This window comes from Berghia stephanieae, chromosome 2 (assembly GCF_034508935.2).
Source record: "Berghia stephanieae isolate SIO BIC M18660-M18661 chromosome 2, UCSD_Bste_1.3, whole genome shotgun sequence".
Classification (NCBI taxonomy): Eukaryota; Metazoa; Mollusca; class Gastropoda; order Nudibranchia; family Aeolidiidae; genus Berghia; species Berghia stephanieae.
Genome location: NC_088361.1, coordinates 29,399,634 through 29,427,617, shown reverse-complemented (window position 1 = coordinate 29,427,617; position 27,984 = coordinate 29,399,634). Strand labels below are relative to the sequence as shown.

The window sequence follows — 27,984 nt, the reverse complement described above, 5'->3', positions numbered from 1 at the left end:
TAATAATAATAATAATAATAATAATAATAATAATAATAATAATAATAATAATAATAATAATAATAATAATAATAATAATAATAATAATAATGATGATGATGATGATGATGATGATGATGATGATGATGATGATAATAATAATAATAATAATAATAACAACAACAAGACATAAGAAGTTTCGTAATACGTTTGATTCGTGCTGGTCGTTTTCTGAGACTAAAATTTTCTAACTCATTACTTCACTTCACAACCGGTGATGTTTATTTCCGTTCAATGGCCGCCTCCATTCGTTATGATATGAGGAGCAAAATCACAATAATAAATAATAAAAATAAAGATCAGTAACGACGTGCATAAGCAAATAAGTACGTACACGTTGGTTTCTAATATAATTAAAATTTGATAAAATTAGGGGAGGCCTTCCGAAAGCCCCTACATCCCCACTATTCTTGTTTTTGTATAATGAAATGTTCTTAGTCTTAGTCTTCTTGTAGGGTGTTTGGGAGGGGGGAAACTTTTTAAAAATTAAAACAAAATTCTCCCCGGTCCCAAACCCCCTACTAGAACAAGAATACTGGGGTGTAGGAGCTTTCGGAAGGCATCCCGTCAAATTCCATCATCTGGAATGTATTAATGTGTAAGGTATCACATTTCGAAAATGGTTTTTAAAAGTCTATCATGTAAAAAGGGATTTTTCAAAAAAATATCAAACTAGACGTCGTCTATCTACTTTTAGATCAAGGGTTAACGGTTCCAAAGTCCAAAGTTATGATGATTTTACTACTCAAAATTTACTTTTGCAAAAAAAAAAAAGCTCAAAAATCAAAATCTGTGACTGAGATTTCCCCCACTGGACAGTCTCTCGAAGGTGATTACTGATTGAACCTGAAACGGGATTTTAGCATAGAGAAAAGAGGTTTGGTCATTTGTTGCCAAAATTAAACAAACTGCGCTGCCTCCAATCTTGATGAAATTTGACATATACATAGATAAATGAATTATCTAGATGCACTTATTATCTCAATCTTGAAAAAAATTACAAAAAATTAAAAATGACGTAATTTTTACACCAACATTGATTACTTTTACTTTTACATTAAACTAAAGCTTGATCTCTGCTCTTTAAAATAATAGCAGAACCATTCAGACACTGTGAAAAATAATTCAACAGTGATTATGTTAAATTGTGTATAATTCTAATTTTAACGGCTGTCATTATTCCCAGACGCCTGAAAATTCGTTATCCCCAGACGGGTGTCTGGGGATAGCCAATTTTTGTTATCCCCAGACAGGTGTAACGAATATTGGTTATCCCCAGACGCATGTAGCAAGTGGGCAGAAAGATTTTATGCAAAATGCCAAACTAGGCGTGAAAAATACCAAATATTCTGGAAAAAATACTAGTGGTTGTGTCCCAAAACAGTTAATATATCCAGTGATATTTAACACAAGATGAAAGTAAATAGTGATCAAATGTCAAATCCAGCTCTTTTAAAAAAATTATTTTAAAGCAAATGGATCAATAAAATTTCTTTTGTTACTTTGATCTGAAAACGTCAAACTGGCAATTCGACTTTTTATTTTCAACCAGGAAGAAAGTTGGTTATCATCAAATCTGTTCATAGTTCACCAACCATTTAAATTTTCACTACCTACCTTCCTGTTAACTTTATTGATCATCTCTTGTTCCTATAATTTGCTCATTCTGGCCACAATTTTGGGGATGACCGGGAATTATTTTTTATTTCGCGGACGAATTCCTAGGCCATGGTGTTGTTCGCCCCAAAGCCCAAAACCGACACGCACAAGACAATCCAATTTAGTATCACACGTCCGCAAAACTTGATCCAACAACATATTTTTATTCGAATCAGAGATGAAAATAACTACCAAAACAAGGAAGCAAAAAGTGTGGAAATATGTTTAGCTCATATATGAATTTAAGATATTCGATATCGGTGGGATAGACAGCTCAGTGGGTTAGGCCACCTTTCATTTTACTCCTTTTAGCTGCACAGATTCGAACCAGTCGCGACCCCCCCCCCCCCCCCCCCCTTTTTTTTAAAAACTTTTTTTTATCTTTCTTCCCAATTGATGTTCATTGTTTTCACTCTTGTTCCAAATTCCGAGCAAGAGTTTTTTTAATCAGTTGAATTTTTTATTTCTCCGATAATATTATTTCATTATTTGATTTGCTCTAGATCTATTATTGTTTTTTGTTGTTGTTTTGGTCAAATGATAATATTAATAATAATAATAATAATAATAATAATAATAATAATAATAATTGTAATAATTGTTATTATTATTACTATTACCATCATAATCATTATTATATTATTATCAATAATAATACTATTTTTATTATTAATACTCTTATTATCATACTATTATTATTATTATTATTATTATTATTATTATTATTATTATTATTATTATTATTATTATTATTATTATTATTATTGTTATTATTATTATTATTATTATTATATTATTATTATTATTATTATTATTATTATTATTATTATTATTATTATTATTATTATATTATTATTATTATTATTATTATTATTATTATTATTATTATTATTATTATTATTATTATTATTATTATTATTATTATTATTATTGTTAACGCTATTCCCTGCTCCGAGGGAAATCTCTATTTTTCTTTTTTTTTTTATATTTTGACCTAAACCTTAGAGTTTTTTTGTTTGCTTAACCTTTATGTAAATGTTCCGTTTCTGAGCATGAATTTCTTAAATTGTTTTTATTTTTAAAACAATTATTGTTTTTTTTTCTCCTCTATCTGACCATTTGGTCGCTCTCTGAATATTTATGTTTGTTTGCTTTTTAATTATTTATTCTTTTTAGACACTATTTGAGATCGGAATGGGGACGAATATATTTGCTAGAAACTAGAGAAAAAAAACAAGAGAGAGAGAGAGAGAGAGAGAGAGAGAGAGAGAGAGAGAGAGAGAGAGAGAGAGAGAGAGAGAGAGAGTTTAATAAAAAATTTAAAAAAGAGGTGGGGGAGGATGGATGGGACATTTATCCCTTTCAACGTTCTGTAAAAAGAAGACGGAATTTAAAAAAAAAAATAATAAAAAAAAAAGTGACGTTACCAGGATTCGAACCCACAACGTCGATTCTGGTCAAACTTCCAGGGCAGACGACTAAACCATTCGGCCATGACAGCCACTTCGAAGACGACGCATATTGTGTATATGTAGTAAGAACTGATTTTAATGTTGGTTAATTTTATGTTTTTATAGATATTTTATTAACTTTCCTTATTTCTATGTGCATTTTGAAACATTCCATATTCTGGCATGGGGATAATTGTTTTAAAGAGCGGAGTTTCAAATATGCGTCTGAGGATAATGAAAATTGGCTATCCCCAGACAGGTGTCTGGGGATAACGAATTTTTATTATCCCCAGACACCTGTCTGGGGATAATCACAGCGAATTTTAACTCAAAATCGCGCTTCACTTTTCCAATGGCTAATCAGCACCTGTCTTCAGGCTGATATCAGACTACCTAAATATAGAGTAGATGTCTAATCTATGATTCTAGATCTTAGTTCTAGTAGATATAATATAGGTCTAGTAGTGTGAAATCGTCGATGCTGTTACAGTGGTGATTTATTAATATTATATTATTATCTTAAGATCACAATGCTGGCCAACTGACTGAAATAAATTTCAAAAGAAAGTTTCAATTTGCATGTATAATACTATGAATCTCGAATCCCATCACTTTCTTCCAATCATTAATTCCTTGTCAATTGTTGTAGAAATCCCTGCCAAGTAGAAATTCATTTGTTTTAAAGGAAATATACTGCACATCGTCATAACAAGGAACAATTCACGTAAAACATTTGTGCAACAAGATCAATCAGTGGCAGTTAATGTTAAAAGTAAATGGTTGACGATTTACCAACTGGCAAGGTCCGTGACAAAAAGAGGAAATACAAGAGAGAGAAGGAGAGAGAGAGAGAGAGATAGATAGAGAGAGAGAGAGAGAGAGAGAGAGAGAGAGAGAGAGAGAGAGAGAGTAAGTAAATGAAACAGAGACGGAGATATAGGAGAAAATGAGAGTAAAATTTTTTTTTTAATCATTCAAATTCTAGTTAATACATAACTTTTGTCAAAACAAAAAAAAAGTTAAACTTTAATGAAAACTTTTGATTCACCTACTTCATCTGATCCATTCCAAAAGCAAAAGTAAAACCCTAGTGTCTTCAAAACGTCACTTTTGCTCGGTAAAAAAATCATCTCTCTTTATCTTTCTCTAACTAATCTGATTCATCGCTCATTCACATTCCACACTCCCACACTGCCCCAATGTTTTTCTCTCTCTAGACATAATTACTGCTCAAAGGTAAAGACATTCTGAGATGGCAAATGATAGTGATACTGATGCTATTTATGAAGGTGAGATGCACAGGAAACAACAAAGATCTGATCTTGATTATATGTGTAATTACGAATCTTTATGGACGAAACATTTCCTAATTCATTTTTTCTGCTTCTTATGCACTCCTTTATTTTTATTCGACAGAATGCAATGTCCTTATTTGGTTAATGACTTTATTTTTGTTTAATGTCTTCTTCCAATCCCAGATTAAATTTAAGGGGCTTCCAAAATCTTCATTCTTGAAATGCATTAACCGTTCTTTATTATTAAAAAACATTTTTTGGGGTTATATTCTAGTGACAGTTCGAAATTTGAATTTTTCTTGAATTTTTCTTTCTTCCTCCTTTTTGTTTTATTCAATAGAAAAGTCGAGGCACCACAAGGCTGCTTTATTGATAGGTTTGATATGTATGATTGTTGGATTGCCTCTTTGGTGGAAAACCACTCAAGTCTACAGAGTTAGTTTGCCCTATTCAGATATCCAAGAACTATCAGCAGCAAAGGTATGGGGAAAAAAATCCAATGAAGAATTAAAAAATAAAAATAAATCCAAAACAAAGAAGCACACAAATAACACCCAACCATAACAAATATTAGATTAGTTGAATTGAGATGTTCTGTTTGTTTAGTTGAGTAACCTGTTAATTTCTGAACTAATGTTCTTTCAAATAAAATTGATAAATGAATAAATAAAATTCCCTTTTTCATCCCATACGGAAAATTTGTCTTTAGGGTCTATTCCCAGGGAAGACTGGAATAACCCAGGTGTCATCCGCAGTGCAGCGCCACAAAACTGAGCTAGGGCGAGGTGACTTGCTCAAGGCCACACAGGGTGGCCGGTATTCGAAGTCTATACTTTTCGGGTACAAAGCAAAGACCTTACCACTGAGCCACGCTGTCATAATCATAATTTCTCCCAATGGTAATCTAAGCATGACTGCAAACTTATTCCTTCTCTCAAAGAGAGCAGTAACATCTATAAGATTAGATATTCATCATGAGTGGCATCACTGTTGCTGCTATTTTGGTGAAAGTAAATCTTTTCTGCCATCCAGTATTAGGCTTTTTACAACAAGCAATAATCATCTTATATAATTATTTTCGCTTTTTTACTTTCAAATAATGTAAATATTAATATATTAATTTATTTTGTTTTGTAATCTTTTCAATTTTCAATTTATAGGGACAGTTTTAACTATTTTACAGTGTTGAAATTATTCATATAAAGCGCGGCTCTGGTTATGGAACTGCTCCTTTTTTATATATACATCATATTTCCATTATATTTTTTATCACACTAGTAAAAAGCCTGCAATTTCGCGGGGAAAGAACTATTTTCATTCGATATTGCTGAAATCATTTTCTTGATTAACTTGATTACGATTAGATGCACACTTTAATCGATGTGCTTGTTGTCGCTGCCATGCTTTATTCCGCATGATTTTAGTTTAACAGTCAGTAGATATCAATATCAATAAGGCACAAGTCTTTACCACGCTTGACTTGGGAGGCATTCCGAAAGCTCCTACAAAGGGAAACAACTTAAATAATATTCCCTCAACTAACCCCAAGAAAAAGTAAAACCTAGACTACCTTTAACTAACCCTAATAGGAAAATAAACACCCTAGACTAACCCTAATAGAAAAAAACACCCTCGGACTGCCTTGCACTACCTTTCAATACTTCACAAATTAAAATGGCGGCCGAGAATCAAAACAATGGTCAAATTAGGAAATTTTAAACTTTCACAAATCTATCAAGGTTTGTTCTAGAGTTTTTAAAATGCTTCTTTATGATGACAAATTGAATAAATAAACGCCTGACATTAGATCTACGGTGAAAATACAAATTGAAAGAATACTGGGGATGTAGGAGCTTTCAGAATGTCTCCCCCCTAGCACCTTTACTAAGACTTATGACTAACCCTAATAGAAAAAAAAATCCTCACAAATCTATATGATGACAAATTGAATAAATAAACGCCTGACAAAAGATCAACGGTGAAAATACAAATTGAAAGAATACTGGGGATGTAGGAGCTTTCGGAATGTCTCCCATTTACCTAACTTACGAGGGCTCTTTCATAATTAACCGAAAAATGCCTGTAAAATCCGCGTTTTTTATGCTATCAACAAAATTCTTGCACGTGTTCATACCTTGACTCGTCCTTCATTTCTCTACGTAACAGCCAAGTCTGTCGACACACTTCTGCCAACGCCGCACCATGGAATAGATACCCTCTCGGAAGAAATTTACGTCAAGGTTTTGTAGCCATTTCCGCACATGGTCAACAAGCTCTTCATCGACATCAAAGCGCTTTCCTGCCAGCTCACGTTTCAGTGGCCCAAAGAGGTGATAATCAGATGGTGCGAGGTCTGGACTGTGTGGTGGGTGTGGCAAAATCTCCCATCCATATTTCTCTAGCCAACCTTGCGTCACTCGTGCTGTGTGGGGTGTAGCGTTGTCGTGTTGCAAAATGACCCGTTGGTCAACTGCCCTGGGCGCTTTCTGCGAATGGCCTCCCTAAGCTTGTCAAGAGTTTGGCAGTACCTTGCAGCATTGATTGTTTCTCCAGGTTGTAATGTTTCGAACAGAATAACACCACGACTGTCCCAGAAAACAGTTCCCATTATTTTCTTTGCTGACCGCATGACTTTGAATTTCTTCGCGACAGGTGAGGATGGATGTTTCCATGTCATCGAATCTTGCTTTGTTTCTGGGGGGCAATGGTGCAACCAAGTCTCATCACCGGTGACTATGCTGTCAAGAAAAGTCACATCGTACCCTAGAAAGTCTCCGCCGGCGTTGGCAGTATGCCCGTGAACCCTGCGTGAGCTCTTGCTTCTTCTCAAAAGTTCCCTGCAGATGTCCAATCTTTGTTCTTTATGATTGTCTGTCAATTGCTTAGGAACCCATCTTGCGCTGACTTTTCTGTAGCCAAGTTCATCAAATACAATTCTATGGGCAGAAGTTTCAGAAATTTCAAGACTGCTTGCGATTTCATGAAGTTTCAACCTCCTGTCTTGACGAATAAGCTCATCAACTCGCTTCACATTGTCTTCTGACGTCGCAGTTATCGAACGCCCTCTCCCTTCCCTGTCTGTCAAGTCGGAATGGCCGGCTTCAAACAAATTACACCAGTGATAGACTTGTGTACGGCTTATAACATGCTCACCATATACACTCTGAAGTTCTTTATGAATTTCGGTAGGAATCAGACTTTTGGCATTCAAAAAACGTATGACAGCTCTGATTTCCTCCTTTGACCAAGTTTCAAGGTGGGCCGCCATCTTTAAAATCGTCTAGAAATTCATTGTGCAAAATGATGCACTTCATAATTTCTGGGAATATCCGTAAGGAAATAAGGAATATCATGTCGTTTACAGAATTAAAAAATCTCCACTTGTTGCTGAGCAATGGGCATTTTTCGGTTATTTCTGAAAGAGCCCTCGTATGTGAGGTCAAATGAAAATCTGAAGCAGATGCGAAAAATATCAAGTTTGTTCGGGCTAGAAGCTAGACAGATACAATTGACAGTTTGTCGACAACTTTTAATTAAATATTTCCCAGGGCAATAATTATCACATCGATGGCATAAAAAATGACCGTAATATCAGCAGTAATATTAGTTGACGTTGTTAATCTGTGAAACTTGTTTAAAATTTGTGTAAATCCGAATACCTTCATGTGATCAAGTGAATAATATCACTATGAATGCCATGATTTGCTGAAAAGTGCCAACATGTATACACCACACACAACACACACACAGACACACACACACGCACACACACACAAACATACACGCAATTAGAACATACTACTACATAACAACACTGATCACCGCTAAATCAACAACACAACGGAAGTAATATTAATACATGATGTCATAAATAGATGACGCAAACTGACAACTTTTTACAGTGACGAAATTGGTTGATTTTGAGAGTGTTAGTGTCGTCGGTACGTATTTTATGATATCTGTGTGACTCAACGAACTTTCAAACTGACTTTAAATTATAAAAGGAAATCAAGTTATCTGTTTATCTATCTGTAAAAAATACATTTCTAATTTTCAAATCTTTCAGTAAAGTTGTGCGCCGTATCATTTTTTTTATTGACTCAAATAAGCACAATGTTCTCCACAATGCTATATTTTTTAAAGAAAGGATTGTGTAAATTATAACATGTCTGTACAAAAAAATTTCCTTTTTGGGATGCAATAAAGTATTATTATTATTATTATTATTATTATTATTATTATTATTATTATTATTATTATTATTATTATTATTATTATTATTATTATTATTATTATTGTTATTGTTATTATTATTATTATTATTATTATTATTATTATTATTATTATTATTATTATTATTATTATTATTATTATTATTATTATTATAGTGAGATATAATGTCAGCCACTCTAGGGCTAACACTGTACTTCTTTTGACGGCAATAGTTAACAGTAACAGCAGTGTTAAAAGGTCAGTAAGTTTGACCCATCACCTATAAACGGTATTTTGTTATGGATACCAGAAAGGATTTTGAAATGACGAGAAATGTAAAGTTTAGTTTTTGTCACCCATAGAAAAATAATTAACTCTCGCCAATAACATTTTAAAATGTATCCCATGTCTGCTATTTTTCTAATATATAATTTCAATTTTCAAGCTTCTAAATCTACCCAGCAAGTAAAGAGCAAAAAAAAAAAAAAACAACAAACAAACAAAAAAACAAAGCAAAACAAAAAAACATTGCTATATCCTTTGGTACAAAATTGATAATCATTTCATGTTACTAATTTTTTTTTTTTTGTTATCTTTCTTTCTTTCTTTTTTTTTTTTAAAGATAATGCTAAAGAACTATATGATTGACAACAATTTTTATGTCATGCTTCATTCCACTTTGATTGTTAAAAATCTTTAAGATTGATGAAATGTTTTAAACACAAATAATAATAAATGATAATAAGTAGTCCTTCAGAGCCATCAGGCCCATGAAGTCAGAGTTTATTCCGGTTTCTATAGCATGACTGGACAATAGCAATTGCTTGATCATTGACACCCTTTGGATAGGGTGCTATTCTATTACTAAGTACTTTCCACCTGATCTAGCAGACCTAGCTGGGCGGACAGGGGGGTCAGAAAAAAGATCTCGACTTTACCCGGGATCGATCTTCGTCCCTTTGCATGTGGAGTGGGTGCTCGACCAACTGAGCTTTCAGGAACCCTTTTAGAGACAAAGAAAAATTAACCATTACAAAGTTGTGGTTTGGTTTGATTTTAGAAGTCTGATTAAATGACACTTGTGGGAACATTCATTGTCCTGTGAATTATATTTCACAACAAATTTTGGGTATTTAATTAATTATTTTTCACTTTTTGTTTTGTCTAAATGGTAATTTACAGAGACCCCATTCTTCCGCTATATAGCGGAATTCTGCTATCTTCGCTATAAAGCGGAAGAATGGGGTCCTTTTTCGAAATTCTAGAATGGGGACTCTGAATTCATCATGAAAATATTGAATGCCTTCCTTTTATCTTGCAGACCAAATTAGCCAATAATAGAGGTTTGTGTGCATCACATAAATTAGACCTGAAAAGTGGGGATCAAATTATTATCAGAAAATTTTATTTTCTCTGAATTTTTATTGTTTACAATGTTAGCTACAGACTTAAATTGGAAAGAAATTTTTAACTTATTTTTTAAAAAGACTCTCTGCTAGGAATAGCCATTTTGACACTTTTAGGTCACATAAACACCTTAGGCATGGTTTCAAAATCGCCAATTCTGAAAAAGGTCGGGACAATGATATTTAATGCAGATTCCTATATTTTAATGCATACCTCAGGCCAAAATTTGATGCAAGTTATATCATCTTTTCAGATTGAATATGTCACAGAAGTGGAAGTGATTTGGGCTGCAGGAAAAAGACCAGAATCATTACTGTCTCTTCTCACTACAAAGCTTAAGACTAAACTTGGTAACTTTCTTATTATATAGCATATCAGTCTCCCTTGGTTGCTTTTATTCCACATAATTAAGTACTTGTTTAAAGGCTGGAGTATGTGAATATGTTTCTCTTAATTCCTCTTTCTCCCTCTTTATTCACCTCCTCTCTTATATAACATCTTCGCGTCCACTCTCTCTCTCTATTTCTCTCTCTCTCTCTCTCTCTCTCTCTCTCTCTCTCTCTCTCTCTCTCTCTCCCTCTCTCTCCCCTTTCTCTCTCCATGTCTCTCTCTTTCTCCCCTCTCACTCTCTCTCTCTCTTTCTCCACTCTCTATTCGTGCTTGTAGCATATGTTTGAAAGACTGCTTGATTAAGGAGTGTTTTCATCAGAATAATACAGATGCATGCATGTTTCTTCAAGATTTACTTATCTAATCCATAGGATCAAGTATTCACAACAAGTTGTCTCCCACGTATCGAGTTTCAGCCAGAGATGCTCTAAGCCCTGATTTAGAAAAGATTAGAACAGCATCCAGTAAGTGCGTAGGGAATTAAAAATATTAAATATATTTTTACAATCCAGATTTGTTTTTATTTTGATATTGTTTTTGCACAAATTTTTTAAAATATTGTATCTATGTAATGTTCATAGGTATTGTGTATATGAAATGACTTTGTAGTCTTATGATATGACACTCAGCTTCTCACCTTGGATCCTGTGTTTGAGTTACGCTTTGGCAAAGTATAGCCCTTGGAAAGGGGTCTGAACAGACATCCTTTCATTATACTCAAGTACAAATGAGTACCTGGCTGGTATCAGCATGTCTCTGTTGAAAAATATTGCTATAGCACCTCCGAGGTGTCATGTCTTACTCTACATGTTAAATATTGTTGTCATGGGACCTACTGTAATACTCTCAGAGAATATGTGATGGATATTGCGCTTTATAAAAGCTCAATTTTTGATATATTTTATGAATGAAGTAAATTTTCTAATCAGCAAACATTGAGATGATCAAATATTTATATTTATGGAAACGTCACACATTTACTTTTCTCCAAACTTTTACGATCTATTATCATTGGAGCAGATTTATCATTCTTCATATTACATATCGGGGTCACTTTTTACGTTCGAGTTTGGTGAAAGAATTTGAGTAAGCCTTTTTCAAGAACTCAAATTCGTGCTGCACAGACTGGAATTCTAAGCAGGACCTACAGTTCCAAAGGCAAGTGTCATACCCCAAGATCAAAAGCCGCACAGCCTTTCTTTGATTCATCTGGTGTTTACTCTTTTTTCATTCCACTTCAGTGTCAAACCTGTGGGAGCTTTTTCCATCCCAAGCCTTGAATAAATACAATGTTGTCATCGTCAACAAGCCCGGTTTCCCCTCTCAGCCAATCTTTGCTCCTCACAATAATATTTTCATGACCTACAATGAAGCAGGTATGTGCATTACTGCATTAACCAGGAATTTCATGACAAAAACTCATTGCTTTGAACAAAGTAAACAGACAAACTCAGTTTGTATCTTATCATGTTTTATACAAAGCAATGTACAGCAATGAATAAAACAGCTTCAAAAAAGGAACAAAATACATGTTCTGGGCTCAAAACTCCTCTTCAACCAACAACAAAAACAGTTAAAATAAATCGGGTTAAATTCAGATGAACTCAAACTGGTTGCTGTCTAACTTTATTTAACGTGGTGTATTCTCGTCCGAATAATTTTTGTTATTGGTTAAAAAAAGGTTTTGAGCCCAAAAACATTCCACAATAGTTTTTTTTTAAAGCTGTTTTATTCGTTTTTGTACATTACTTTTTACAGTCCAAAGCTTCTAGCAGCTTAGTTTTCACAATGTTAAATACATTTCAGCAAGCTCATAATCAGAGCAAAAGGTCTTTTCATCAATTTCAATATATCAAAACTTTAAAAATAAGTTGTTTGGCACTGCATTTTACCACAACATCACCTTCAGATATGAACAGTTACACATTTCTTAAGATTGCTGCATTAGTCACTTGCATTCTGGAATTCCCAATCTTCTTCAACTGAAAGCTCAAGCCTTTTTATACATGATTTACCAGTGATGTCCGCATCTATTGCTAAATTGGTTTGTGACATTTGTTTGGGTATTTTACTACTGGTTAGTCCACATGATCTTAAAAATTGATTAACACAGACCTGCTTTACGTAGAGGTATTTAGTTTACATACACATTTTCTGGAAGGCCAAATTCAAATTTTATTCTCAAAGTAAGATATTTGAACCAACATTTTAGAGGAAAACTGGTGAAAATGTTATTTTACTCAGAAATAGAAATGTGACCAAATTGAAATGCAATTTCTTTTCAAAAGATTTAAATAAATTCATGCAGTTTGGGTTGATACTGATGGTTTGTCACAATACAAATTTGTAAAAAAATGAATAATTTTTTTTTTCATCAGTTGGCTTTAGCTGGCTTTAGTTGGCTTGATAACGTATTTAATTATTGAAAAATATTTGACATATGTAAGTTGCTTTTGAATGAATGGATGGAGGTATATGTAATTTTGAATAACTGCTTGGTAGTTTAGTTGCCATATATTTTTCCACATTCAAGATGCTCACGGATTAACTGTTCAGATCAACGAACTGGTGAAGAATATGATGAGGGAGAGCACTCTAATCAAGAAAGTAGATACGGCCCATGGCTTGACTAAACAAAGGGTAAGTATCAACTCCACTCTGACTGGTATATAAACAAACTTCATTGGACCCTGGAAATTTGTTTGTTACATTCGTAGCTAGTTCATTTTATGGATGATACAGATGCAAAGATAATAAGGGGTAAAGAAATGGGACAAGAAAAAGTTTGTCAAAAATGAGGGCTTGTAAAATATGAGCTCTTTATATTATCTTTTACTTCAATTTCATGTTATCTTTGGTTTCTTAATTTTCTTTCCAGAAATTATTGTTCAAATATATAATTATTAAATACAAGATTGCAGATTTTCTGTATATTTACGGAATTTAGTATTTAAAAAATCTTAGTATATTTTTCAAACACCTGTCGAAAGGAATATTATAAGTGCGTAATTTCTTTTTACTGGAGTTCATTGCTTGGATAGGGGTTGACAGATGTGTTTGTGTAAAAGTTAAGTAAATTTTTTCCTCCTGACTTGGCAAGCCTGTAAATAGTTCCACTTTTGGATACACTAATTAAGATAATGAAAGGAAAATAGGACAAAGCTGATAATCTAAAGATTAGTGTATCTTCTGGATATCTGTGTTAATAATATTTGAAAAAACTTGGATTTCCTAACATTATTTTGAGCACAAATTTCAACTGTGTGAAATGAGTTATTCCAGTTTCAGTTGTTAATTGTGGATTTGGTTCTGGGTCTTATGGTAAGTTGATTCTTTTTATTTAGAGGTAAAAAACTATATATATATATATATATATATATATATATATATATATATATATATATATATATATATATATATATATATATATATATATATATATATATATAGCGCAATATCCACTCAAAACGATTTGCAAGGTGTTCCGAGCCAAAAGCAACGAGTAACATGCAGGAAGAGACATACTGCCTGTTATGAGATATTACATTTATTTTTTTCCCCCGACTGATACAAAGCTGTTAACGGCGCAGTACTCATTTTACACCTGGAGTATGGTAAGAGAATGTGAGTAATGAGCCTTTTCCAAGAATTCAACTATGTGCCTCTCAGAGTGGTTCTCAAACACTGGAGGTATGACCTTATAGCCACAGGCACTGGGAATGGGGTGTTGGACCTGTTGTTTCATATTATTTAGATTGTTAATTTTGTTCATTTCAGCCTGACAAAAACAGCATGAGATCTTTGAGTTTTCATTCCTCCTATGATTTGACCTTTACCTTGATCATACCTGAGCCAGAGCTCGTCAGCGTGAGATGGGACATCCAAGGTGGAATCCGAGGTACCAGCAGCTGGGCTTTTGTACAATATAGTAGGAGTACTTCAAAGCCATAAGGTCCACAGGGTCAGAGTTTATCCCAGTGTTTATAGCCTTAAATGGACAAGAGCAATTGCTTTGGATAGGAAGTTACTTATGACTGCTGGATTGACATAGTAAAAATACAATAGTCGTCTTTCAGAGCCATTTGGCTCACAGAGCTGGAGTTAATCCTGGTTTGTAAAAGAAGGTTAATTTTGCTTGAGAATGTGAAATTTTCATGCTTTTCCTTGTTTAAATCTAAAACTTGGTGTATGTGGCGAAACAGTATGATGTCTTGGTTTAAAACTAAGTTGAGTGGTCATGAATGGGACTTGGTCTCTGATTGGATGGGTTACACTGATTGCAAAATTCAGGTCCCATCTTTGTAAAAACAGTTTCTTCCCAAGAACCATCAAGGAATGGAACACTCTCCCACCAGAAATCCTAGATATTACCAACAAAAAATTTGGTCAACTATTATACATTTATCTTTCAACTCAATAACACAATTATGGAGAAAGTCACCGCATAAATGTATAAAATCTGCAGTGATGGGCAATCCGCCTTTTGCAGATAAAGACGTTGAACTTGAACTTGTGAGTGAGGCACTTTTCATACATTTTGTCACTCAACTCAAGTGTGAATAAACAACTAGCTATAGATAGTGATGATGGTGTAAAAGTTTTAATCTAAAAAGAAACTGACATTGACTGCCATATGGCGGATTTCTGCCTATGTTGTGGTTTATCTCCACCAATCGCCATCACAATTCCGCCTTTTCCATTTTTTTAATGAATAAAAAAGACTCACCACAACCACTACATCAACATCCTTACCACCACAACTACTATAACCATCACCACAACATCATCATCCCTACCACCACTACTTCAACAACCACCACATCATCATTCCTGTCACTACTACTACTACTAGAACCATCACCACATCATCATCCCTACCACTACTACTACAAACACCACCATATCATCATCCTTACCACCACTACTACTACAACTAAATGCATGGTAAAGAACATCGAGCATATTATATTAATGGGAAAAATGCATATATGCCAAAAGGTCAGTATTTGGCTTTGCCCCAAAATACTCCAATATTAAGTTATTCGGAAAAATTAAGGAAACAATTCATATTCATCGGTTTTTATCATTTGAATAAAATAAAGTAATCCAAAAACTGGCAATCTAGCTTCAATAGAAGAGCAGGAATAGTTTTTCAAAAGTTAAAAAAAAAAAGTGTGGACAGAGTTTCAATGTTGTCCACTTTTTCACTCTAATTACTATAATTTTGATGGTTGATCGTCAATGTTTGGTTTATTTTTTTATTTGAAACTGATGAAAGCAAATTGTTTCCTTAGTTTTCCAAATAATATTGGAGTATTTTTGTGGCAAACATCACAAAAAACGACCTTTTGGTACCACCTCATATGTTTCTATGCATATTAATTAACTTAAATTTTTTTTTTGTTTTCATTCAAGATTATCTCAGTGGCTTGAGGAGCTCTCTTCAAGGGTACACATCACTGACTGTCTCGTCTCAGGTATATCTTTGGCGTCATTATAGATGTCTGCAAATGATGCGGAACCACCATTATATGATAATGATAACGATGCCCGATGAGGATGATGATGACTGATACTCTGATTATGATTATGATTATTGCTACTTATTATTGTGATGATGATTATGATTATGATGATGATGATGATGATGATGATGATGATGATGATGATGATGATGATTATTATTGTTATTATTATTATTATTATTATTATTATTATTATTATTATTATTATTATTATTATTATTATTATTATTATTATTATTATTATTATTATAATATTTATTATTATTATTATTATTATTATTATTATTATTAATAATAATACGAGGACTGTCCCACAAAAAACTGGAGAATGGCCATATCTTTTAAACCATTTAAGATTTTTTTAGTGGGTAAACGGCAAATTATCTACGTGCCCAACATGGGAGCCTTCAAAAACATCTTATCCATCTACCTAATGTATACTACAGAGCAAAATTAATCATTATCACGATGGCGCTGGCTGCCTTAACCCGAAGAAGGAGGAGTGCATTCAAGTTGCAATTTCCCCAAGGAGCACCAGTATTGTCATTCATATTTAACACAAATGATGCCATAGCAATAATGGCCATCCTCATTGAAAAATGGTCAAGAGCAGAAGTTCAAGGTGTTTTCTGCAGGCAAAAGGGCTAAAGCCATCTGACATTCATGGTACGATTCAAGCAGTTTATGGTAAAGATGTCTTAGGAATATCACAAGTATATCATTAGTGTGAGATTTGTTTAGGGCTGGGCACACAAATGTAGAAGATAAGCCGGGTCAAGGACCAGATGTTTTGTCTAAGGCAAACAAGAATGCTGATGGAGTTGATGAGCTGATTCAAGGGGGAAAGAGATATTTTGCGAGCATATCAAAGTCAATAGTCCACAGAATTGTCTTTAATGAGTTGGGGTACCACAAGGTGTGTTCTCTGTGGGTTCCAAATCAACGAGTTGACATGTGCAGAAATTTGCTGGGACATTGTGGGCGTCATGTCATGAATGCAGGCGGTAATCTCCAAATACCTGGTGAAGAATTCCTGGGACAGATTGTTACAGGTGACAAAACTTGGTTCCACCGTTCGACCCCAGAGACAAAACGTGATTCTATGATTTGGAAACATCTCTCCTCACCAACGCTAAAAAAGTTCAAAAATGAGAAATCAATGAAGAAGGTCATGGCCACAGATTTCTGAGATATGCAAGATGTTCTGCTGCTTTATGTACTTGAACAAGGATAATCAATCAATGCCAGGAGATACTGCCAAACTCTTGACAAACTCAGAGAAGCTTTACTCTGAAACAGACCAGGGCAACTGACCCATGGTGTGATTTTGCAACATGGTAATGCAACTCCCCATACTATTAATAACAAGAAATGAAGTGCGTAGGAAAGTGTCAGAAGACAATAGAGAATTAAAATTTCGCAGCGACGATGGGGGCTTGAACCCGCGACCTTACTGGTTCGACAACTCTACCTTGCAGAGGAGAGCATGGCTCTGCTGTTTAAGCTATTCACCACTATTGATTACTGTTAATGAAAATTTCACCAAGGGCTGAATCCAGAGACACTGATGGCAGGTTTTACCTCCCCCTTCTCACAGTCTGGATTAGCACCATCTGATATCATGTTTTCAGACCATTGAAGCTGTTTCTGGCCTGACTTGATTCACTGATGACGATGAGTATGTGGCAGGCGGGGGGGGGGGGGGGGGGGGGGGGGGGGGGGGGGTTACCATGCTGCAATTTCTTGATGGAGATTTCTTCAAGCAGGGTATCTTCCCCCTGGTCCCACGATATGAGAAATTCATCAATCACAATGTTAATTATTGAAAATTAAGATAATCTGTTTCTGATTTTTTTGTTTTTTTTGTTTAAATAAGAGGTTATCCAGAAATGTCGAATTTATTGTCATGTTCCACTTTTTCATGGGGTAACCCTTGTAATATTATTGTTATTTGATCCTTTATTGATTTTTACACGGGGATTAAAAAAAAATTCAAAACATTACAGGTTTCCATACATTTGACACAAATGAAGCCCACGTTTCATTTCTTGATTTCCTGTTTTTTAATAATTAGGTTCTATATTTGTCCAACATTGGAGTGAAGCCAAAGAAGACAGATGATTTTTATTACCTTCAGGAGCAACATCTACCACATATCATTAATTCTATGGAATCGAAATTGGGTAAGAAAATCTTTTATATCTTAAACATCTGCAGCGGTGGATGGAATTCTCATTAGGGTAGGGAGAACATTGGTTGCTCTTGGGCCAGAGAATTCTTCACCAGTTCAAAGTCTCCACAAATACTGCTGGTTCTCTATCGCTCGCAATCAATGTTTTTTTCCCATTTGACTTTGTGTCCCTTTTATTTTAATGGTTCCACCTTTATGAGAGAGATGATATATTTTTTTCCCCTGTAAATCATCTCTTTATTATTTATTAGTTTCGTCTATGGTAAGTTTCTGATATAGACATTATTTTGTAACCATTTGTGTGTGGTTTTTATGAGATTCTTTGATATTGTCAATGTGGGTACTTTAAATGGATTCAGATTACTGACAAGATATAACATTGTCTTGGATTTACTTGTGATATTTTTTTAGAACTCTACTCCTTTGTCTCATTATTTTCTTCAGTGCTAGATTTTGTGCAATATAAATGCTCATAAGTGGCTCGTCTTGTGACAAATGCAATTCAGGCCTGTATCTTCCGACAATTGTCAGATTTCCGACAGTACAATTTTGCTCGATACATTCTTTTAAGAAAAAGTGCTGACTTAAAAAAAAAAGTAAAATTAAAATTCGTAACGTTTAAAGACAGAACCAACAAAAAAATTGTTTTTTATTCCGTTTTGAACGCCGACTTAAAAATAAGAAGAAACATTTTATTTATCTCGTCAAAGACAAAACAAACCAGTCAGCTAGGTATATTATAATTCCATCTTTGACTTTCAATTATCATCACCTACACACTTCAGTGAATGTATTCACTGCCTACTTCCTAATTTGCCACAGACTAGATAGGGGTGACAATGTTCGACACACGCCACCTCGCCCTTCAATAATAATAATAATAATGATAATAATAATAATAATAATAATAATAATAATAATAATAATAATAATAATAATAATAATAATAATAATAATAATAATAATAATAATAATAATGTGAAAGTCTATGGGATGACATATCTGGGTGACCAAAATCTTAATGATTGTGTGCATGTCCATGGATATAAATACAAGTTTAAAATCAAATAAAACAAAATACAGCCAAAATACGCAAAAAAGGAAATTGATTGACAATTGAATCAAAGGCAAAATTTCACGTTGACTCAGATTTGGAATGGGGGTAGGGGGTGTTATAAAATCAAATTTGTAGTTTCATATTTAACACTGATCCAGTGTGTTGCATTAATCAATATTTTAATTTCATTATATTTAGGATCTCACGCTTCCAACAACCCAAGCCTGAATTTCATTGTTTACATTCCAACCAAGGCACAAAGTCCACTATATTTAAATGACAAAACAGGTATGTTCATTTCTAGTCTTACCCCTCATATTGGTCATTGTTTCTCAAATTGTTTCCCTAGTAACCGTTATCTTTGTGTTTTGTTTTTGTCTTGGTAACCTTTACATGTTTCTCGTTTCAGCCAGGTATTGCATGCTTTCTAACTGTTGGTTGCACAATTATTATTTTTTTCTTGTTTTGTTTGTTCACCATTTGTATATAGTATTGCTTATTGGTTCTTGTTTATTACTGTTTTTTTCTTTTTTTTTTTTTTTCTTATAATATGTTTAATTGCAGTGCAAGTGAGATGAAGAATGTTCCCTATTTTTCTTCACATTTTGCCTTTTGCCATAATTGCTACAATTGTTATGAAAGATAGTACAAACTGCATCTTAATTAAGATTGACTATTGGATACAAATGCCTAGTTCAAATTCTGTATGATTGTTGAGATTGATTTGCCCAACTGGCCAGCCAGTATGAAATTATATTTTCCTTCAAGTGAGAAAAAGTTGCAAGAATGTTTTTAAAAAATGTGCTACAGCTATTGGAATGTATTGTCCTTTGTTTTTTGTACATTCAAGAGATTAGGAATGATGTAGTTTTTGTAGCCTTGAACTATGAAATGAAATTAACGCCCTCTTACCCTCTGTTTACCTGATCCAGTTACAACCATTATTGGTAAATTAACTATCGCATTATGCTTCTTGAAATATAAATATGAGTTTCCTCATGCAAGTATGTAAAAACGTGCTCTATTCTGGGGTAAAATATGAAAATATTTAGTCATACAATAGCTGTTTGTTTGATGGAAAGCTGCAGTTGTTTGTATGAACATGATTGCTGAAATAATTATTGGTTTAAACGATATGATATTCCAGATAAAAGAGTGCCTACAAATTCATTCTTGAGCCCTCGATGGGGAGGTGTTTTGATATATAACTGGGACACTGGATCAATCAACAAGACCGACCCCATCCAGATGGATATGCACTCAATCATGGAGGTTTTTGTCACACAGATTCGTCTTCTCCTGGACTTTCCATTACCAGTAAGATTTTAAACTCTTCAACCAAATATTAGAAGGAGAAGAAGGAGAAAGAGAAGTTTTAAACCATTAACTCTTACATATAAATATGGTCGTTTTGATGGGATTGAAAGACTGTTATTGTGTCAAGAATAAACCAGACTACTCCACAAAAATATTATAGCAATGAATCATGAAGACAGTATGTCGAGTAAGAACATATATGTTAGAGTGATGGAGGTGCTGCTTGTGGCTGTTATTATTAAGATTCAAATAATTTAAAAAGATCATAACAAAGACTAGTTCTGTTGTGAAAGCTGTTCGCTATTATGGTCACTGTTGTGTGTATCAGGATCAAATGAGTGAGTGTCCGTGCGTGACTAGAGTGTGTAGTTGATGAGAGAGAGTTAGAATGCTCAGTTAGTTTGAGAGAATGGAGATAACGGAATGTAATGTAATTGACGGCTTGAGGAAGCAAAATGTTTTTATTTAAATTAAAGTTGTTCTTTATTGTTCAAAGATCGAGTATATTGTAATCATTCCTAATATACATCAAGTTCTGTGAGTCACTCAGTGAAATAAGTTACAAGATGATAAAATGAGTCTATTTTTGCCGGCCCTTTCAGATGGCTTCATACATTCTTGGAGTTCTACCAAGTTGGGAATTCCCTTTGATTAAAAGGGAGAATTACCAATAAAATTGAATCCAGTAACATTGATGATGAATTAGACATTTCTGAGAATACTTATTCTAAGTTCTCAATCTACATAGAATGTGATGTTTTTTTTCATCTTATACAGATTTGGATGGTTTATGAGGCTATGCCAAAAGGTCGTTTTTGTGATGTTTGCCATAGAAATACTCAAATTCTAAGTTATTTGGAAAAACTAAGAAAAAAAAAAAAGTTGCTCTCGTCAGTTTCTCTGGTTTAAATGATGGAGAATAGACCAATATACTGGCAATCTAGCATCAAAATTATTGTAGGTATGGCTTTTTAAATTATCGGAAAAGTGTTGACAAAGTTGATTATCTGTCCACACTTTTTTAACCTTTGAGAGACTATTTCTGTTCTTCTTTTGGCGCTAGATCCCCAGTTATGTTTTGTATTGTTTTGTTTTTTTGGTATATTTTACGTTTTTTTAAACTGATTGGAACTGATGAAAACGAGACGTTTTTTTACTCCTTTTAATGCCCAGAATCCCAATGATGAATTTAGAGTTATCCAGACAGGAAGTTCATCTTTGATGCAGTGGGAATTAGCAAGTTGGCTCAGGTGTCGCTGTGTAGAGAACATCTCCAAGGTGTCTAACACTCTCAAGTCACTAGCACAACTCCTGGAGGAAATCAATAACATTGTAATCAATGACGAGATAGGAAAACAAGTGAGAATAATCTCTCTCTCTCTCTCTCTCTCTCTCTCTCTCTCTCTCTCTCTCTCTCTCTCTCTCTCTCTCTCTCTCTCTCTCTCTCTCTCTCTCTCTCTCTCTCTCTCTCTCTCTCTTTCTCTTTCTTCTTCTCTCTCCCTCTTCCCTCATCTCTCTCCCTCCCCCTTCCTCTCTGTCTGAAATTTATGCTGAATTGATTTAAGGGTTATATTGTAGTCAAATGAATGTCTTTGGTAAATAAAAGTTAGGTGAATCTCCTTTCGTGAATTCCCCAAAACTGATAGTAATCAGAGCTTTTGAGATCTGATGAAATAGAATAGTTACATACCTGCCAACCCTTCCGCTTTTGGCGGAATCATTCCTATTTTCACTATTCCTTTTCCACTATTCCGACATTGTCTCTTAAATTCCGATTTTCAAAAATGATGACAATGGTGAGAAGGGGAAAGGGGGGGGGGGGGGGTGTGCTAAAAAGGTGAATTTAAAAAAAAAATGATTGCCTAAAGGGAGATAAGTAGGAAAATTAAATGTATTTCTTTCCCACTTCCCCATTCCATTACCTAATACATGTGATATGTAGTTTTGCCAGCTGTGCCCGAATATTGTCTTTATGTGTTTGTGGCAAAGTTGGTGGTAATTTTGAGACAGGTTTATCCATTGTTAAAAGATTCCTATTTTTTGTCTCAAATTCTTATTTTCTGACCTTCTGATTCCACTTTTGGAATATGAAGGGTTGACAGGTCTGTAGTTACTTCACAAGGATAATTATCACAAGAATTTTCAGTAAGCAGGGAGCAATATGAGTTCCTTGGTGAACGTTTTACCATCTGAGCTATAAGGACCTTCAACCACAACATTATATGTGACAATGATAATGTAGATAAAAACTGATAATAAAGAAAGGATTTGCTTGTAGTTGAAAAGGAGTCTGAGCCCTAAATTTTTATTTTAACGTATTAATGATAAAACAAAATTCTTTGTATCAGTTTTGTTCAATATTTTTTACAATGAACTACTCATAGCAGACTTGTAATTAATATTTCTAATCCAGATGCCTTTGAGACAGTGCTTGTTAGTTCAATGTTATATCATGGTATTTAGTGGTCTTTTTTTTTCAATTTTGCCATTGTTCTTTAAAGTGTTATCTTCATTGGAGACTTCCATAGCGGGCAGGGAGGTACATACTGTGTCTTCTATCCCCTTATATCTGTTTTCCAGCATGCTTTCTGTCTTTGTCTCAGAATGAGATTACTTGGTTTTGTCCTGGCACTGGCCGGAATCCTAGCTGGGAGGGAAACAGTCAAATGCATAGTTACTGTTTTGGGAGATGATATTTTTTTCCTTGTAAATCATCTCTCTGTTATGTATTATTATTTTTATTTTGAATGTATAATGTAAGCATTTGAGTGTGTTCCTCTTTGTTGGATTTTGTGCTTGTGTCCGGATGAGACTTGTAGGTGATTTCAAACTAAGTACATTGGTGGTATGCTCTTGGAATCTACATCTGATCCCTATTTGTTCTCAGTTCCCCTTTGTCTTACTTTTTCTTGGGTGCTTTAATTGTAATTCTAGAACTTTTTACCATCCCATTTTCTTCCTTTTTACTGGTGCTGATATAACCTAAATGTGTTGCAAGTGCCGTAAATCCCTTAAAAACAAACAAAAACAAATTCATTGGAGAGGGATAGTGTAGTTTAAAACAATTAATTTTATTTTCATCTCGACATCTCATCCAGGTTGAAGAAGCAGTGAGGTCAATAAAGAAAAGTCACAAGTCTTTGATGATAGGCCAGCTGCAGGAAGCCTTCGTATCCAGTAGAAATGCCTTGGAGGCTTCAGAAAAAGCTTTTTTCCATCCGTCCTTGCTGGAAAATCTTTACTTTCCAGAGGATCAAAAGTAAGTAATTGATTTTTAAAAATAAACTAATGTGCAGACGTAAATGAACAATTTCATAGTGTAATCATGCTCACTGGATTTGGCAATGCTTTAACCTTTTTGCAAATAGTTCTCAAGGAACCAAATTAACATTTCATGAAATACAAGTCACGTCTTAGGTGCCATGAATGCCCATACAATATCTGTCTGAAACGGTATGTTTGAAACAGAGTGCCAGAAAAAGCGGAAATTTAAAAAAAATTGTTCACAGAATGCCAGCCTGCCATGACTGGAGATCAAAGCTTTGACCTGCCGAATACCCGTCAAATGTGCCACCATAACACCACAGAGGCTATCTGATGGTTGGGACGATTTAATGCCTACATTCTTCACAAGAGTACACATTTCCATTGTTAGACAGTTTATTGAATATATATTTTGGACTCTACAAGGTCCTGAATAATATGACAATAATTGAATTTTGAAATTTCCTTGTTGTGAGAATGTCTCATGATGATAAGGATGGTATGTCTGTCTTGCTGTTTTTGATGTTGTCACCTTCAGGGAACCACCTTAATTAAGGCATTGTTCTTCGCTTGAACTAGACCCCTAAGACGTTGAATGAAGGTAATTTTATTAATAATATACAAATGGTTTTCATTTGTTTCCTCAGATTTGCCATCTACATCCCCTTGTTTCTGCCCATCAGCATTCCCATTGTATCCTCCGTCATCCAGGCACTTAAGTGGTTTAGGCAGAGGAAACCCAAACAAGATTAGCTAGCCTAGCAGGTGGAATCGATGGATTTGGTGACCATTGACATGGGAGGACTGGAAATGTGTAACAGAGAGCAAGAAAGATAGCCATAGGGAAGAAGAAAAAAAAAAAAAGAAAAAAAAAAGTGAGAGAGAGATAGAGAGAGAGAGAGAGACAGAGAGAGAGAGAGAGAGAGAGAGAGAGAGAGAGAGAGAGAGAGAGAAGGAGAGAGAGAGGGAGAGAGATAGAGAGAGAGAGAGAGAGAGAGAGAGAGAGAGAGGGGGGGGGGGGGGTAGGGACAGAGCGAGGTTTTGGATGAAAACTGATATAGTTTTGAATTCTCAAGATGCTGCTGTTGCCATGGGGACAACTTGCAATGCCTTTGTCATTAGTGCTGGAAAAAATGACCATAAATAAAAGACGTTTTGTTAAAAAAATTGCAGTTCAATTTCATGAATTGCTTTGAATTTATTTATTTTAAGGCGTCCTAAAGTTTTCAAATTGTTATTTAAAGGGATTTTGGTCTGCTATAAAGCACACTTTTACAGAGAAGATAAATTTTATTAGAATTCACTCAAAAGTGGTGTGCACACAGTTGATAGTTCTACCAAAATATTAAATCTTTTTAAAAATTGTCTTTAAGGTCTTGGTAGGAAAATGCCTCTAGAATGTTTGTGGATAATTATTTTGGCTTGTTGTCACTAAACTTGTTGGTATGCCGATTACAAATGGGACACCCCTCACAAATGTGACTTTGGGCAGTGTTTTGAGCTTACTTATGATACAGTGATTTATAGAAAAATTTTAATGTACGAGTAGGGCCACATGGAAGTCTTGTCAATGAAAATTGCACTGTTTAAGTCAACAAGATATGAAGTGAGTAGAAAAGTGCCAGAAGACAATAGAGAATAAAAATTTTTTTCGCGGCGGTGGTGGGGTTTGAACCTGCGACCTTATTGGTACGACAACTCCGCCTGGCAGGTGAGAGCGTGGCTCTACCGTGTGAGCTATCCACGAACACAAAATATTCGTTTCAAACCCAAAGTCATTTCTAGATCCCTCTCTCACCCACTTCTTGAGATCGCCGATTCGTTCACCACCATCGCGAAATAATTTTGACCAGCAGTTAAGCTTAATAGCCAATATTCTCATCACAAACATATAACATAGAAACGATTAAGACATTGAGTATGCTCCGGTGTATGGGGTGAATTTTTAATTCAGAAAAGTGAGTGGAGCAGGCACTTATGTTGGTAACAACAAGATATGAAGTGAGTAGAAAAGTGCCAGAAGACAATAGAGAATAAAAATTTTTTTCGCGGCGGTGGTGGGGTTTGAACCTGCGACCTTATTGGTACGACAACTCCGCCTGGCAGGTGAGAGCGTGGCTCTACCGTGTGAGCTATCCACGAACACAAAATATTCGTTTCAAACCCAAAGTCATTTCTAGATCCCTCTCTCACCCACTTCTTGAGATCGCCGATTCGTTCACCACCATCGCGAAATAATTTTGACCAGCAGTTAAGCTTAATAGCCAATATTCTCATCACAAACATATAACATAGAAACGATTAAGACATTGAGTATGCTCGGTGTATGGGGTGAATTTTTAATTCAGAAAAGTGAGTGGAGCAGGCACTTATGTTGGTAACAACAAGATATGAAGTGAGTAGAAAAGTGCCAGAAGACAATAGAGAATAAAATTTTTTTTCGCGGCGGTGGTGGGGTTTGAACCTGCGACCTTAATGGTACGACAACTCCGCCTGGCAGGTGAGAGCGTGGCTCTACCGTGTGAGCTATCCACGAACACAAAATATTCGTTTCAAACCCAAAGTCATTTCTAGATCCCTCTCTCACCCACTTCTTGAGATCGCCGATTCGTTCACCACCATCGCGAAATAATTTTGACCAGCAGTTAAGCTTAATAGCCAATATTCTCATCACAAACATATAACATAGAAACGATTAAGACATTGAGTATGCTCCGGTGTATGGGGTGAATTTTTAATTCTGTTTAAGTCAGAGTTTTGGTTGTTGATAAAATTACTTAACAGGCTTTAAAAAAATCAGATACATGGTTTGGGATTACGCATTCAGTTTTCCTACTTATTATGGACATCATCCCGGAAAAATTGCACAAAAAAGCACTTTTGTGATTCCCATGTAAAATGATTAAAAATTTTAGATGTTATTGCAAACCATTAAATATTGGTTGGCAAGAGATTCAAGAAACATCCAATCAGTCTGTATCAAATTAAAAATAATTCCACTGACTTAATTTCACAATAGTCAAGTTCCCTTATAATACTTTTAATGACTGATAATATGCAGTTGAAAGAGCAATAATTGGTCTTTTAAAAAGTTGCACTGGGTTTTACAATTCCTTCGTTGTATAGAGATTGAATGACCAATCTGTTTTTTATTCACTCCAACTTGAATAATCCACATTATTGTCATCAGCAAGAAAAGGGGAGGTCATTCGTGTTTGAGAGCTGTATCAAACTGGGTTCAACATATTTTTTCCATAACTAGATCAAACTATTTTGCAATTTAGTCATAAATTCAGGTACTATTGGCGGTTCAAGTCAAATTCTATTTTTTTTTTTGTGGTCTGTATGATGATAATACAGTGCAGGACATATTCCTCTTCCTTGGTGGGACAAATTAATCAATATGAGGAATACGTGAAAATGAGGAATACATGGAATTTGTACAAGGAAAATAGGGAAATTTATAAATTTCAGATTTAAGATTTATAAAAGTAATGTATGAAAATGAGGAATAAGAGGGCGAGGAATATGTACTGCACTGTAACTGCTAATGTTCTTCTTCTTCTTTTTCTTCTTCTTCTTCTTCTCCTTCTTCTTCTTTTTCTTCTTCTTCTTCTTTTTCTTCTTCTTCTTCTTCTTCTTCTTCTTCTTCTTCTTCTTCTTCTTCTTCTTCTTCTTCTTCTTCTTCTTCTTCTTCTTCTTCTTCTTCTTCTTCTTCCTCTTCACTTCTTCTTCTTCTTCTTCTTCTTCTTCTTCTTCTTCTTCTTCTTTCTTCTTCTTCTTCTTCTTCTTCTTCTTCTTCTTCTTCTTCTTCTTCTTCTTCTTCTTCTTCTTCTTCTTCTTATTGTAAAGCGCTTTGAGCACGTCAAGTGGATATATGAAAGCTCAATTAAAAAAATATATTATTTATAATAATAATAATAATAATAATAATAATAATAATAATAATAATAATAATAATAATAATAATAATAATAATAAAAATACTACTACTACTACTACTACTACTACTACTACTACTACTACTACTACTACTACTACTACTACTACTACTACTACTACTACTTCTACTACTACTAATATAATAATAATAATAATAATAATAATAATAATAATAATAATAATAATATAATAATAATAATAATAATAATAATAATAATAATAATAATTATTATTA

The 27,984-nt window shown here is 34.3% G+C and overlaps 1 protein-coding gene across 2 annotated transcripts; it reads left to right on the top strand.

Annotated features, from left to right (window-relative positions):
* The first annotated feature begins 241 nt into the window (after window positions 1–241).
* Window positions 242–24,990, top strand: LOC144964661 (GPI-anchor transamidase component PIGS-like). 2 transcript variants are annotated; one of them, XM_078899155.1, is made up of 15 exons: window positions 242–365; window positions 4,367–4,438; window positions 4,785–4,924; window positions 10,317–10,413; window positions 10,825–10,917; window positions 11,695–11,829; window positions 12,987–13,093; window positions 14,231–14,351; window positions 15,869–15,930; window positions 18,053–18,161; window positions 19,425–19,514; window positions 20,374–20,543; window positions 21,717–21,902; window positions 23,642–23,802; window positions 24,455–24,990. In XM_078899155.1, exons 2-15 carry the CDS (start codon window positions 4,402–4,404, stop codon window positions 24,558–24,560), a joined length of 1,614 nt encoding a protein of 537 aa, XP_078755281.1. In that variant the 5' UTR covers window positions 242–365; window positions 4,367–4,401; the 3' UTR covers window positions 24,561–24,990. The 2 variants fall into 2 exon arrangements, with proteins under 2 accessions (XP_078755281.1, XP_078755282.1); XM_078899156.1 differs by lacking the exon at window positions 242–365 and adding an exon at window positions 3,826–3,952 and having other exon boundaries at window positions 24,455–24,732.
* The last annotated feature ends 2,994 nt before the right edge of the window (window positions 24,991–27,984 follow it).